The 12,231-nt window shown below is 36.7% G+C and overlaps 1 protein-coding gene across 1 annotated transcript; it reads right to left on the reverse strand.

Annotated features, from left to right (window-relative positions):
- Nucleotides 1-1,666: 1,666 nt before the first annotated feature.
- Nucleotides 1,667-10,331, reverse strand: LOC107817768 (26S proteasome non-ATPase regulatory subunit 13 homolog B-like). The gene is made up of 9 exons (XM_075230009.1): nucleotides 10,276-10,331; nucleotides 10,138-10,189; nucleotides 7,996-8,091; nucleotides 7,348-7,794; nucleotides 5,771-5,851; nucleotides 5,557-5,590; nucleotides 3,270-3,432; nucleotides 3,106-3,205; nucleotides 1,667-2,274 (listed from the first exon to the last, which is right to left on the reverse strand). The coding sequence occupies exons 1-9, from the start codon at nucleotides 10,329-10,331 to the stop codon at nucleotides 2,176-2,178; spliced, it is 1,128 nt and encodes a 375-aa protein (XP_075086110.1). The 3' UTR covers nucleotides 1,667-2,175.
- Nucleotides 10,332-12,231: the final 1,900 nt, after the last annotated feature.

The following is a 12,231-nucleotide window of genomic DNA, read 5'->3' on the forward strand; positions in this document are numbered from 1 at the left end:
TCATGCTTTACACTCTACCTCACATAATAACATATATATAATGACACGACAACACTCTTCGTGCTTTACACTATTCCTTACCAATAATATGTATATCAATGTCAAACAAGGTAGGAAGCATAAATAACGTCAAGGAGAATGTTTAAATGAATATTCCAAATGAACCCCATTCACAACTTTCAAGCCAACAATAGTTCAATAAACCCTCAAGAACCTTATTATTCAAGTATTTCAACAAATCTCAAGAATGGTCTACAACACGAGTATATAATCTAATATCTCAAGAATATCGACCGTATGAATGTATTAATGATGACCGAATTAGACACATCCGTATTTTCTCAGAATTCCGTCAAATTTTGATTAAGTTATAATAAACTAAATCTTTGGTTTTTAACATTTAATTCTATATTCTTAGTATCTATGAGTCAAGTATGACATGAAGCAAGAAGGTCACGTAATTCTACAAGGCACAATTCATAGCATAATCTACCCCCGAGCATGATTAACCCTGGCACATGCATATATGCTCGTCACTTCATATATATGTATCACCCTCGCATGTAGCAAATAATATCAAATAGTAGGAAAAATTTTCTCAACAAAGTTAGGCAAGACACTTACCTCAATTCGGCTAACTCAATACTCAATTTAGAATTTTCCTTTACAAATTCACCCCCGCTCAGCTCAATCTAGCCAAAGACGACTTAAATACATCACACAATGCAAGAGAGAACAATTTTAATTAATAAAGTTGTGATCTTTATACAATTTCTAAAAAGTCAACAAAAGTCAACCCCCGAGTTCGCCCGGTCAAAACCCGGGTCCAAGGGTAGGTCTTGACTACCCATAGCCCCACAAGTTCATATACGTGTTTTGTTTTCAAATTCGAGTCTTGTTCGACTCTCAAATCCCAAATTTTTATTTTTTTCAAAACTTTGACAAAATTCCCAATTTTTTCCCTAGATTCTCATGAATTTGATGTTAAATCTAATGTATAATCATAAAATATAATTGAAAATTGATTAGAGGTACTTACCCAGTGGTTTGGTATGACAATCCCTCCACAAAATTGCCTCTCATCGAAACTAGGGTTCAAAATATAACAAAATGAAGCTAAATCTCGGAATTCCCATCAATATGCAGGCTGCAGATATCGTATTTGCGACATAGGGTTCGCAAATACGAACTCCGCAAAAGCGGACAACTCATCGCAAAAGCGAATCAGGCGGAGTCCTGCTAAAGTCGCATTTGTGATCAAAATAACGCAAATGCGAAGACAGCTACCTTCGCAAAAGCGGTAGAAGTCTTCGCAAAAGCAAACAGCCCACACTCGCAAATGCGAGTAATATCTTCGCAAATGTGAAGTCTTCCTCAGCAGCCCAAGTTTGCAAGTGCGAGGGCCACTTCGCAATTGTGATAGTCGCATGAAGTCTTCCTCAGCATCCCAAGTTTGCAAATGCGAGGGACACTTCGCAATTGCGATAGTCGCATTTGCGACAAAAACATCGCAAATGCGATGAGCCTAGTACGAGCACTCAAAAATTATAAAAAATTATTCCGAAACCAATCTGAAACTCACCCGAGCCCCGAGGCTCCAAATCAACCACCCACACTAGTCCAAAAACACAACACGAACTCGCTCGCGCGATCAAAACATCAAAATAACCTTTAAAAGTACGAATCGGACGCCAAAATACATGAAGATCATAATAAACTTCAAGAACTTCTAGAATCGCAACCTAGTGCTAGAAACATATCAAATCAACTCCAATCAAATTTTGCAGGCAAGTTCCATATGACATATCGAAACTATTCCAATTACCGGAACTACAATCTGAATCCGATATCCTCAAAGTCAACTTCCAGTCAAACTTATGAACTTTTCAAACTTTCAAATTTCAACTTTCGTCACTTAGTGTCGAATCCTTCTAGAAATATCCAAATACAAGTCCGGGCATACGTCGAGTCCAAAATCACCATCCGGACCTAACGGAATCATCGAAACTCCAATGCTAGGTCAAATGCTAAAATATCAAATTTGGTCAACTCTTCCAACTTAAAGCTTCAATTTTGAAGTTCATTCTTCCAAATCGATTCCGAATAACTTGAAAACCAAAACTGACGATTCACACAAGTCATAATATATCATGCGGAGATACTCGTACCCTCAAACTACCGAGCGAAGTGCAAATGCTCAAAACGACTAGTGGGGTCGTTACATACATGAACAGTCCCTTCCACTTGATCCATTATTCCCTCAATCAGATGCACCTACAATTAAAAAAAAAAGTCAAATCAGAGAAAAGTTGTTCATAAACCTCAAGGGCGACATGTAACAATCAATATAAAAAAAAAGGAAATTTGCAGAACATCAGGAAAAGTCCACATTCAGAAGAGTGTCTGGACAACAGAAAAATTATAATTCAGTTATGCAAAGATAAAATAGAGGGAAACATAATGAGAAGGAAGGAACTAAAAATGCACAAGAAGACATCTACAAACTTCTTTCCTTTCTCTGAATAAGTGGTAGGGCCATAACCCCCATGCCCTTCAAAATACACACACAAACACATCAAATAACATGGTTGATGTGATCATCATGCAGAAGCACCACTCGGTTGCAACCTTCATACTGCCCTGAGCTTATGGTCGCGACATAATATAATAACTGAGAATCACATCCACATGACTATTTGGATATATAAACTGAACAACAAAAAATTTGACTGTTGCAACAGCTTAAGAATTAAGACAGTAACGTGATCATTTCGAAAGAGGTAAATTGAGAGGTTATCTTTCTCAAGTATAAAAGGAGCTAACCTACTTCGATGACTGGATAAGCATAGCTATTAAGCTGATTATAGCTACTATGATTCCTTCATTCAAAAGGATTTCTCGCAGCTAACTTACATTATAAAAGAATGTGAAAGAAAATATTACGTTTCTATAGGACATGCCAGAACAATCCAATAACCTTTACCTCACAAATCCAAGAATGTGAAAGAAAATATTACGTTTCTTATGCATGTCTTGGTGCATGGAAGTTGGTTAGCATACAGAGGAGAGATTAGATCTTAATTAAACAAACAAGAATTCACTTACAGAGAGGCTCTTCATTAGGAGATACTCTACATTTTCCACGCTAAGCTTAGTGCGCTCTGCAAGGGCACTCAATGGAATAGTTCTATCCTCTGCCGGGCGACTGCATGCAAATACAACAGAAATAAACAATGGAAGTATCACCCTGTGCAAAATTACCATAATACCTGAAGATGATCTCCATCAAGCAGAGAATGTTGATCTTCTCCAGAAGCATTTTCTCATTCTGCACTAATGCTGGTTGAGCACTTAAAGCAGTTTGATGGATGCAGCACAATTCTTGATAGGGAACTAAATCACTAGTGTTAAATGCTTCAATGATATAATATATGTTATGGATTTTAGAAAAAATATGCAAGCAACAAGAAGGTTGAACTATCTCTAAATTTTATTAATCATAGGACTTTAAATAGCCAAATACATAAAGTAGTAGACTCCTACTACAACTAAATTACTAAACTCTTACTATAATTAAAATTCTGAATCTTCTAGCAGACTCTTCCTAAAACTAAACAACTAATTATTCTAGAAAACAGTAGCAGTAACAGATGCAAAATCCAACACTCTGTTGCTGCAGTCTAAAGAAAGTCATCCTCAATTCCTTCTTCTGCTATTAGTGCTTGTGCATGAGCATCTTTGAACTTGCACACTTTTGTAACATGACCTTTTTGTTTGTAATTTCCACATAATGCATCAGGTCTCCGTCAACAAAATTTTTCTAAGTGTGTTTTCTTTTTGCAATATTTGCAATGAGGATAATCGACTTTTTCTTTTTGGTGTTTCGCATAAAAAATACCTTCAGTAACTTTGTCTTGTCTGAAGGCTCTTCTTTGCCCTTGTGCTTGAAGAGCACTTATTAATTCTGCAACAGAGATGGTAGAGAGATCTTTTGACTCTTCTAGAGAGGAAATTTTAGATTCAAATCTCTCGAGAATTGTCACAAGAATTTTTTCAACTATCCTGTCATCGTTGAAATCCTCGCCAAGTAACCTGATTTTATTGACAATTAAAGAAATTCGGTGAGAATGCTTAGCGATGGTCTCATCATCTTGTATTCTAAGAGATTCAAAATCTCTTTTCAAATTTAAAATCTGATTTTGTCTGCCTCGTTCACTTCCTTGATACTCCTGTTTGAGTGTTTCCCAAGCTTCTTTTGCTGTTGTGTACGGTCAAAATCGATTCTCAGTCATAAAGATCGGTCGAGACAATGACGTTTCAATCGAAGGGTATCCACATAACAAGGTCGGACGAATTTCGAAGTAGGGGCGTCGAGCTTCGAGTTATAAGACCAATCAAAGGCAAAACTCGATATCATTATCGAGCCCGTGTCCGAATCGGACTACGGGGCAATACCGATCGACACAGGCCCCGAATATCGATGCCCCAAGGCAGAATCGAGCTCGAACCAAGACTGGGGGTTCGATCTAACAACGAGCTCGAGCCAGTGCTAAGCTCGCAGACAAGAGCCGTTACAACCGCACCGAGGGAGAGAATCTTTGCGAGAATCAAGGAAGAGACAAACCATCATGGGTTCTCCACTATATGTATTATTTTATCATGTTGTTATAGATAAAGCAGTGACCCTCTAATATAAAAAGGGAGATAGACTGCAATAGACAGGACCTCTTTGGAAGATACATTGAGATTTCATTGTGCTTGTTTTTTTAACTCATTCAGTCTTCTTGTTCATCATTCCCATTTTATAGCAAAAATACCTGTATTGTCATTTTTGTGTCAAAGGAATTTGCATACCCTTAGAACCATATCTAAATTTAACGTTATCCGATTTTTCGGGTAAACAGCTGTCTCACATGCAATGATTTTAGAGAAGATTGAATCTGCAACTGAATTTTGAATTATAGTTTTGGCTTTGTATTTTTTCGTTTTCTCATCTGAATGAGCTTTGATTTGGGCAAGGGTAGGATTTGCAGGAAGTGGTTGTATAAGTTTGTCTTCCATTACAACTTCCCATAGATCATAAGATTCAAGATAAGATTTCATCTTCACTGACCAAATTTGATAGTTTTCACCAGTGAAGGTTTGTGGGGGTATTCAAAGAGAGACCGTTGCTTAACATTGTTAAAAATTTGGTTAAAAATCGGTATGGGTAAAAATGCATATGGTTTAAAAGTGGTTGAAATTGGTTATTTTTCAGCGAATTCAGAGATCCGTCAAGATCAATGGAGGCTCTGATACCACTGTTATGGATTTTAGACAAAAATATGCAAGCAGCAAGAATGTTGAAAATATGATTGAAAAACTGTCTCTAAAATTTTATTAATCATAGAGCTTTAAATAGCCAAATAAATAAAGTAGTAGACTCCTCCTACAACTAAATTACTGAACTCTTACTATAATTAAAATTCTGAATCTTCTAGCAGACTCCTCCTAAAACTAAACAACTAATTATTCTAGAAAACAACAGCAGTATCAGATGCAAAATCCAACAATATAGCCATTTAACCTTAGACCCTATCAAACTCTTTATCTGTAACAAAATCAAGACCAAATCATTGTAAATAGTTGGATGCATTTCATGGAATTTATGTAATACTTCTATGTATAACACCAGCTTTTGTGAGATTCAATACAAGATTTTGATTTATCCCTACCTTATCAAAAAAATAAATTTTTTTGATTTATCCCTATAAAACAAAATAGAACTTACAATTGGGGGAGCAAGCAGTTCTCTGAAGTTGTATACGTTGTCTCCCAGTAGTGCTGACAAAGACAAATCAAATGCCAAATCCTAAACAAAGATAGAAGAAACAATTATGTAGAATAGAAAATCAAATATATTGACACTCAACAATTTCAGATGCATTTTCAGCATCTTAATGCTTGAAAAAAAAAGGCCTCAAAAGCCCTAAACAACACTCCATGTTCTTTCTCAGCATCTTAATGCTTAGCAACTGCCCAAGTGACAGATTAAAGTGTGTTGCAGATATTAGAATCAAATTATAGAAAAGATTCAAGTAAAGCACTAAAGGAATGACTGACAATATTTTAGAAACTTAAGATCCATCACAATTACTTATCATAAATTCATAACAAGGACCTTCAACAATTTCCCTCAAACTATGAAGTGTTTCCCCTATAGTAAGAAATATGTGATCCATTTCAGTGTATGGGATCATTAGCTTTGCCCAACAATGGGTACGTAATCTCTGTGGCACACATCAATATGAACACATTCAATTTTTCAATTAACTACGCCTCAAGTACAAACTAGGTGGGGTCAGTTAAATAAATCCCCCGAATCCATTTAGCTCTATTCAAACTAGTATCTGCTATACTAGATAATTTAAGACAACAAAATGCACACAAATTTTAAAAAAATGCTCAACAACTTCATTTTTTGGATAAGCACGCATTTCATAAAACAAAAGCAAATAGATTGTGCAGTAGTTACATCAGGATCCTTACAAGTAATTGAATTTCCGTACCCCAGCACCTCCCCAAAACTCGGTTCCTACCTGCTCTGGTCTGAGAGAGAACTTAGAAAATCTAAGAAACTATCTACATCATATACATTTTGCGTGTTGCACTGAAAGGCAAAGAGAGATAAGCCATTGAACTTCAGCTTGCTTGTGTTCTCTCCTTTTCCTTCAAAACATCTAAGATTCCTTTCTTGCGAAATGACCCACCAAATGCTGCCTGGTATGGTTTTCCAGATGCTCAACAGCTTATGTAGAGGTTATGCCAAGATTCAATTCTCTTGGATACCAAGTAGTATAAAATGCAAGGAGCATAAAGATATTAAAAGAGTACTGTAGATTTTATAGCATGGACATTTACTACCAACATTTTCTTTTTTGACGGTGGTGTCCGATCCAGCTTGTATTCACATCGACTATTCCTCGGGTACCTGCCCCTCCTACCGGCACAGGTACCGGGTAACTCTGCCCACAAAGACTTAGGCAGATGAGAAGTCACATAGTGTTTTTTGTTTTACCCACTGAGATCTGAACCTGAGACCTCATGGTTCTCTAATCACTTCATTAACCACTAGGCCACGGCCTTCGGTGCATTTACTAGCAACATCTCTTATCAACTTCTCCATGATGCCAACAGTACAACACAATTTAGACTTATTCAATGTTTGGACTTTAGTGCAAATGGATGTGATACCAAGAGTGCTAGGGCAATAGACCAATGTATAGAGGTCAGAGATCAGCTAGATATAGCCAAGAAATTCTTAGATAGTTCATTGGATAAAATACAAAACATGAAATGGCAACATACCAGCTTGAATGACTCCGAAAGAGAGTCCACTGAAGTGTATGCAAGACACAGGAGAGCATTTTTATAGAACTCTACAAACTCTTGCCGAGCTTTATGATACTGAGATGAAACCCAATATAAGCTGGCATAAACAGAGGGGTCAATATCAGTCATGCAGTCAAGTGTAATCTTCCCCAGTTCTAAAAGCTTGTTGCACTCTTTTTGATCCCCCTGCTCAAGCTTAAATAGGGCTATCTGCAACTTAATATACAGTATCGGCTCTTCTATGCTCATCTCTTTAGTATTTAGAAGTTTCTCAACTACTCCTTCCAGGTAACCTATTGCAGCTTCTTTCTCTGAGTATTGCCGAGAAACAATTACTGCAAAATGAGCAAGCTTCAGAAGATTGATCTTTTTCTCAAAATCAGTGATGAAATTGTGATACAGTTGTATCAGTGTGTCACCAGCCTAAGAATAAAATAAGGAAACAAAAAGAAGGGCATCAGAACTGTATACAACACAGTAAAGAAACTACTGTGACTATGGTGACTGAGAATCAAGTATATGCAAATTTAACAATGTGCAATTAGATAATGAGACGCAGAACAATAACACCACATTTACTATGCTTATGGACGCCTATTGCCATGAAGCAAGCTTCAAAATCACCAACAGCGCTGAGTGTGACCCATACTCAGAGAACTCAATGCTACACAATTTTACAGCTCCAACCTTCAATAACTCGTGCACAGAGGACAAGTGAAACTGATAAGATTTGCATAAATAGAATAGTTCGGAGAATTCTCATTCAGATGATTTAAACTCGATGAGCTGTACAATTATCTTTTGTCAATAAACTTCAAAAAGAAGGTTCTAGTGGCGGTTCCAGTAAGCATAAGCAACATATCAGTATCTTATCTGCAACTATCCAGTGAATATACGGGAACAAAATATCAGTAAATTAACTATGGTTATCCACACTATATGGAACTAATTAACTATCCAAATCCAGAATCAATCACAAATAAGAACCAGATATTTCTAACTAAACCCCACCCATAAGAAAAGGTAATTCTTGATAACCCTTTTCCATAAAAGTATCTCCAGAAACAAACAATAACCTTTAATAGATTTGTATTAGGCAATACTCAACCTCAAAAAAGTATAGATGAAAAAGATAAGGTAGTATTTTCCCTTTTACTAGCACTAATTGTGTGCTGTTATCAGGAGCACATGTCAAATTCACTTTTTATCTAAGAACTTCCAATCTCAACCATGGCTGGAATTCATTATATCCCACTTAGCAATAGAGGTGGATCTCCTCCCTTGTCAAATGGGATTTATCATTTCCATCTTGCCCAATATGCAAATTTTAGATATAAAGAGGTTTATAGAATTGGATCACACATCCATACATAAACATAAATAAAATCAACTAAGGCTTTTTCCTAATAAGTATATGACAGTCAACTGTTAATTAGTTGTTTCAGCATCATTATGTCAGCCAACATAGAAATGCAGACACTTAACTCCAGTTACACATATTGTTACCATTCTCGGGAAAAAAACTCCAGCTACGCATAAATTGATGTACACCATGGGAATCATAATTCCAAAGCAATTCTCATCGGTAATCACAAAAAATTAATTCAAAAGCTCTTATCTTTCGAGTTCAACACGCCAGAACCAAAAGCATAACAATCAAAGTTACAAATCTTCAGAGGCGGGGATATCCAACGCTAACATACCGCCTGTAACTAACGGTGAGGATCCAGCTTTTTCGCTAAGTTGCTCCGACACGGCAGTTAAGGTGATGCACCCGTGTCGACACGACTAATATGGGTGTGGGTATGAGATCCGTACTGGAACTGGTCAAACAATTTTGGGTACTTTGATCACGACGAACGGAAAAATTCGAGACGAGATATAATTTGATTCCTGAAATCAGAACCAAAACTAGGAAAAATTTGAAAAAAATTGTATACCTTATTTAGGAAATCAATCATTTACTTATCTATGACTTGAGAATAAAAACGAAATTCACACTTTACAAGTTATACGTAATTATTCCACAAAATTATCATAGTTTAGAGATATTTTTAAATTTTTAAATTTTTGAATTATTTTTAGCCAGATCCCTGCACTTGTATCAGTACTAGAATAAGTATTCCCGAATCTTAGAATTTACATCTCGAAAGATCCGACCTATAGATCCGCACCCGTACTGGACACCTGCATCCGTGTCCGAGCAACTTAGCTTTTTCGGACCTAGACTCAGATTTTCATGCCTTTCAAAACCTCAAAGGCGCAATCCAATTAGGGGTAGAACTGTATATTATCGCTATCAAGCTTCCGGTAGCAAGAGAACGACCACTTATAACAGGCTTACTTGATAATGCCTTCGCCCTTTCTCCAACTAAAGCTCCTCTGTTTTTCATTTCACTTCACTTCTCTCCGCCCTTTTCAATTTTTTCAAAATAGAATACTTATGACCCCAATTTCCCTACATAATAACCAAAATCACAAATCCCAAACTCAAAAGATTCCCTTATATTTTAACACACTTCCCATCCCTTCAGCAATTTTAACTAAAGTTCCCCTATTCTTCAATTAACTTCATATCTCTTAGCCTCAAGATCAGGGGCGGATCTAGAGGGTCAGTTACGGTTCACCTAAATCTAATAACTTATGTCCAAATCCTAAATCCATTAAATACATATAATTATTTAATTGTGATCCCAATTATTATTTTAGTATTAATTTGAGGTTATTGGCATAAATTTCAAATCATGAATGTCGCCTTTTCAATACCTTTGAAGGCATAGAATACTTATAACCCCATTTCTCAACACAAAAACCAAACCTACAAATCCCAAACTCAAAATTCCCTTATTTTCAACATAAACTGCCTTTTCAACTCTTTCGAAAATTCAACTACGAAACAAAGACCCTAACAAAGACACTTGTCGTCTCTTCTCTTCTCCTTTCTCTACTCCCTTTGTCATTCTTTTCTTCCCTTCTCTTCTCAATCGTTTGGTTAAGGATTTGTAGCTTAACAATTTCCTTTTCTGTTTCGCAATTGTAATTTGAACTTGAAGTGTCAGAATTAATAAAAATTCTCAGTCTGCTATTAAATTCTTGCTATTTCTGCCTTTACTTTACAATTGGTATTAGAGCCTAATCTTGGCACCTTTCGGAGTTGGCAGCCATGGCAGAAGAAACCGTATTTGAGGATTTTGCAAAGATAATTCAGTTGGCTGGGGTTCGAATGGGGCAAACTTTGATAAATTGGGGAAGGGATTGGATGGATTAAATCAAAAACTGGACAAAATCTTGGAGATGCTTGGAATCAGTCCGGAAGATAAGGGAACTGGTTATCATGTCCTCAAGGAAGATCAAGAAAGTGCAAGATAGGAAATAGAAGTTGGAGAATCTGTTGATCAAGAGGTTCCATCAAGTGACTGTATCTTAAGATCAATTGATGCGTCTAACGAACCTATGGTGGAACCCATGAAGCTTGAAGATGCCTCTGTTGGAAAATGTTTAAGCCTCAAGCAAATTGAGGTAAGGAACAAAATTTTTATACCTCCACCTGAAATCGTCGGGAAGTTAGAGCCAACCAAATATACCGAAATTGAGGTAAGTCAGCAAGTTCCTCTTAGTCTTGATCTCGAATCTCTCTTGTGTGAGCGCTACATGGTAGGACAATGTGTTAAGAATTTTATGTGCATAATCACTGGAGTCATGTTTGATGAATTGCCCGAACTAGATGTCGGGCCTATTTCGTGTTTGTTTGCGGACTCCTCTTACGTGTCTGAAGATCATAATGATGAAACTATTATAATGTTTGATCCTGGAGGTACTACATTTGATGTGTTTTGTATTAGCCTTATGCAGTTTATTGAGTCTAATTTCCCCTCGTCACTGAGTGCTAGATCTCAATCATGGTTACTAATTTGGGATACAAGTATAGTGTTTGATTGGCTAAATGAATTGAAGGAGTTACTCGATGGAGCCAAAATTGCAGCTTGTGCCTCGTTTCCTTTATATTTGTATTCTTTGAATTACACTAAAATACGGCTTGCTAATATTGCTAAGTGTGCGAACCAGTGGACTATGAGGCGGCTTAATGGATTGTTTGATGTCTACTGGAAAAATACAAAATCTATTCTTGGTGAATTGCAGGATAGTTTCTTAGCATTTTTTTGTTCGGAGGGGGAAAAATTAAGGGTGTAGTGACTTCTATTTTACTGTTGATTGCAATCTTAAGGACCTGGGCAGTGGATAATGGGCTAATGTTCTATGAGCAATATATGGTACTTCTATATTTGATGTTACAGATGTATGAATTTGAGAAAAGGCACAACAGGGAAGGCACGAGGCCAAATAAGAAGATATATTGGGAGGTATTCCTTTAATTTGTAGCCCTTGAATCGGATATCCTGATGATAGTTACTCTCTTGAAATCATGAAAAATGAGGGTAGAATACATTGAAGGGTTCAAGTTCCGACTCTTGAATTTTCCACTCAATGATTGTTCAAATGAAGGCATATTTAAGGATGCATTGGCTGGACCTGGTTCCTTGAAAACACTTGGATTGCATAAAAAAAATTGAAGCTGTAAACCAACCAGCAATTGTCGAAGGTTGTGAAGAGATGTTCCCTGCGGGTGAAGAATTCAAGGGAGGACTTGTAAATGCTGAAACTGCTTTGTGTCCATTGACAATAACAATTATTGTAGCTGTTGGAAGTTCAAGCACCAGCTACGTAGCATGTCTGATCATCACAAGTGGAACTATCAGTATTCAAGGTTGTGGTACAAATATTTTACAAGGTTTTGTCAATGTTACTGTTGTTCTTGACCTTGAGAGAAGAAGTTATTCTGGAAGGAAATATATGCTTGGT

The sequence above is a fragment of the Nicotiana tabacum genome, chromosome 14, assembly GCF_000715075.1.
Source record: "Nicotiana tabacum cultivar K326 chromosome 14, ASM71507v2, whole genome shotgun sequence".
NCBI classification, from domain to species: Eukaryota; Viridiplantae; Streptophyta; class Magnoliopsida; order Solanales; family Solanaceae; genus Nicotiana; species Nicotiana tabacum.

What these genes read in the sequence shown, in the direction of transcription:
- LOC107817768 (XM_075230009.1), bottom strand. Translation starts at nt 10,331, where the DNA reads ATGACAAAGGGAGTAGAGAAAGGAGAAGAGAAGAGACGACAAGTGTCT. An exon ending in CGACAAGTGTCTTTGTTAGG is followed by an intron (nt 10,190 to 10,275) that starts GTCTTTGTTTCG and finishes TGGGATTTGTAG; the next exon opens with GTTTGGTTTTTGTGTTGAGA. An exon ending in TCCTAATGAAGAGCCTCTCT is followed by an intron (nt 2,275 to 3,105) that starts GTAAGTGAATTC and finishes TTTTAATTGTAG; the next exon opens with GTGCATCTGATTGAGGGAAT.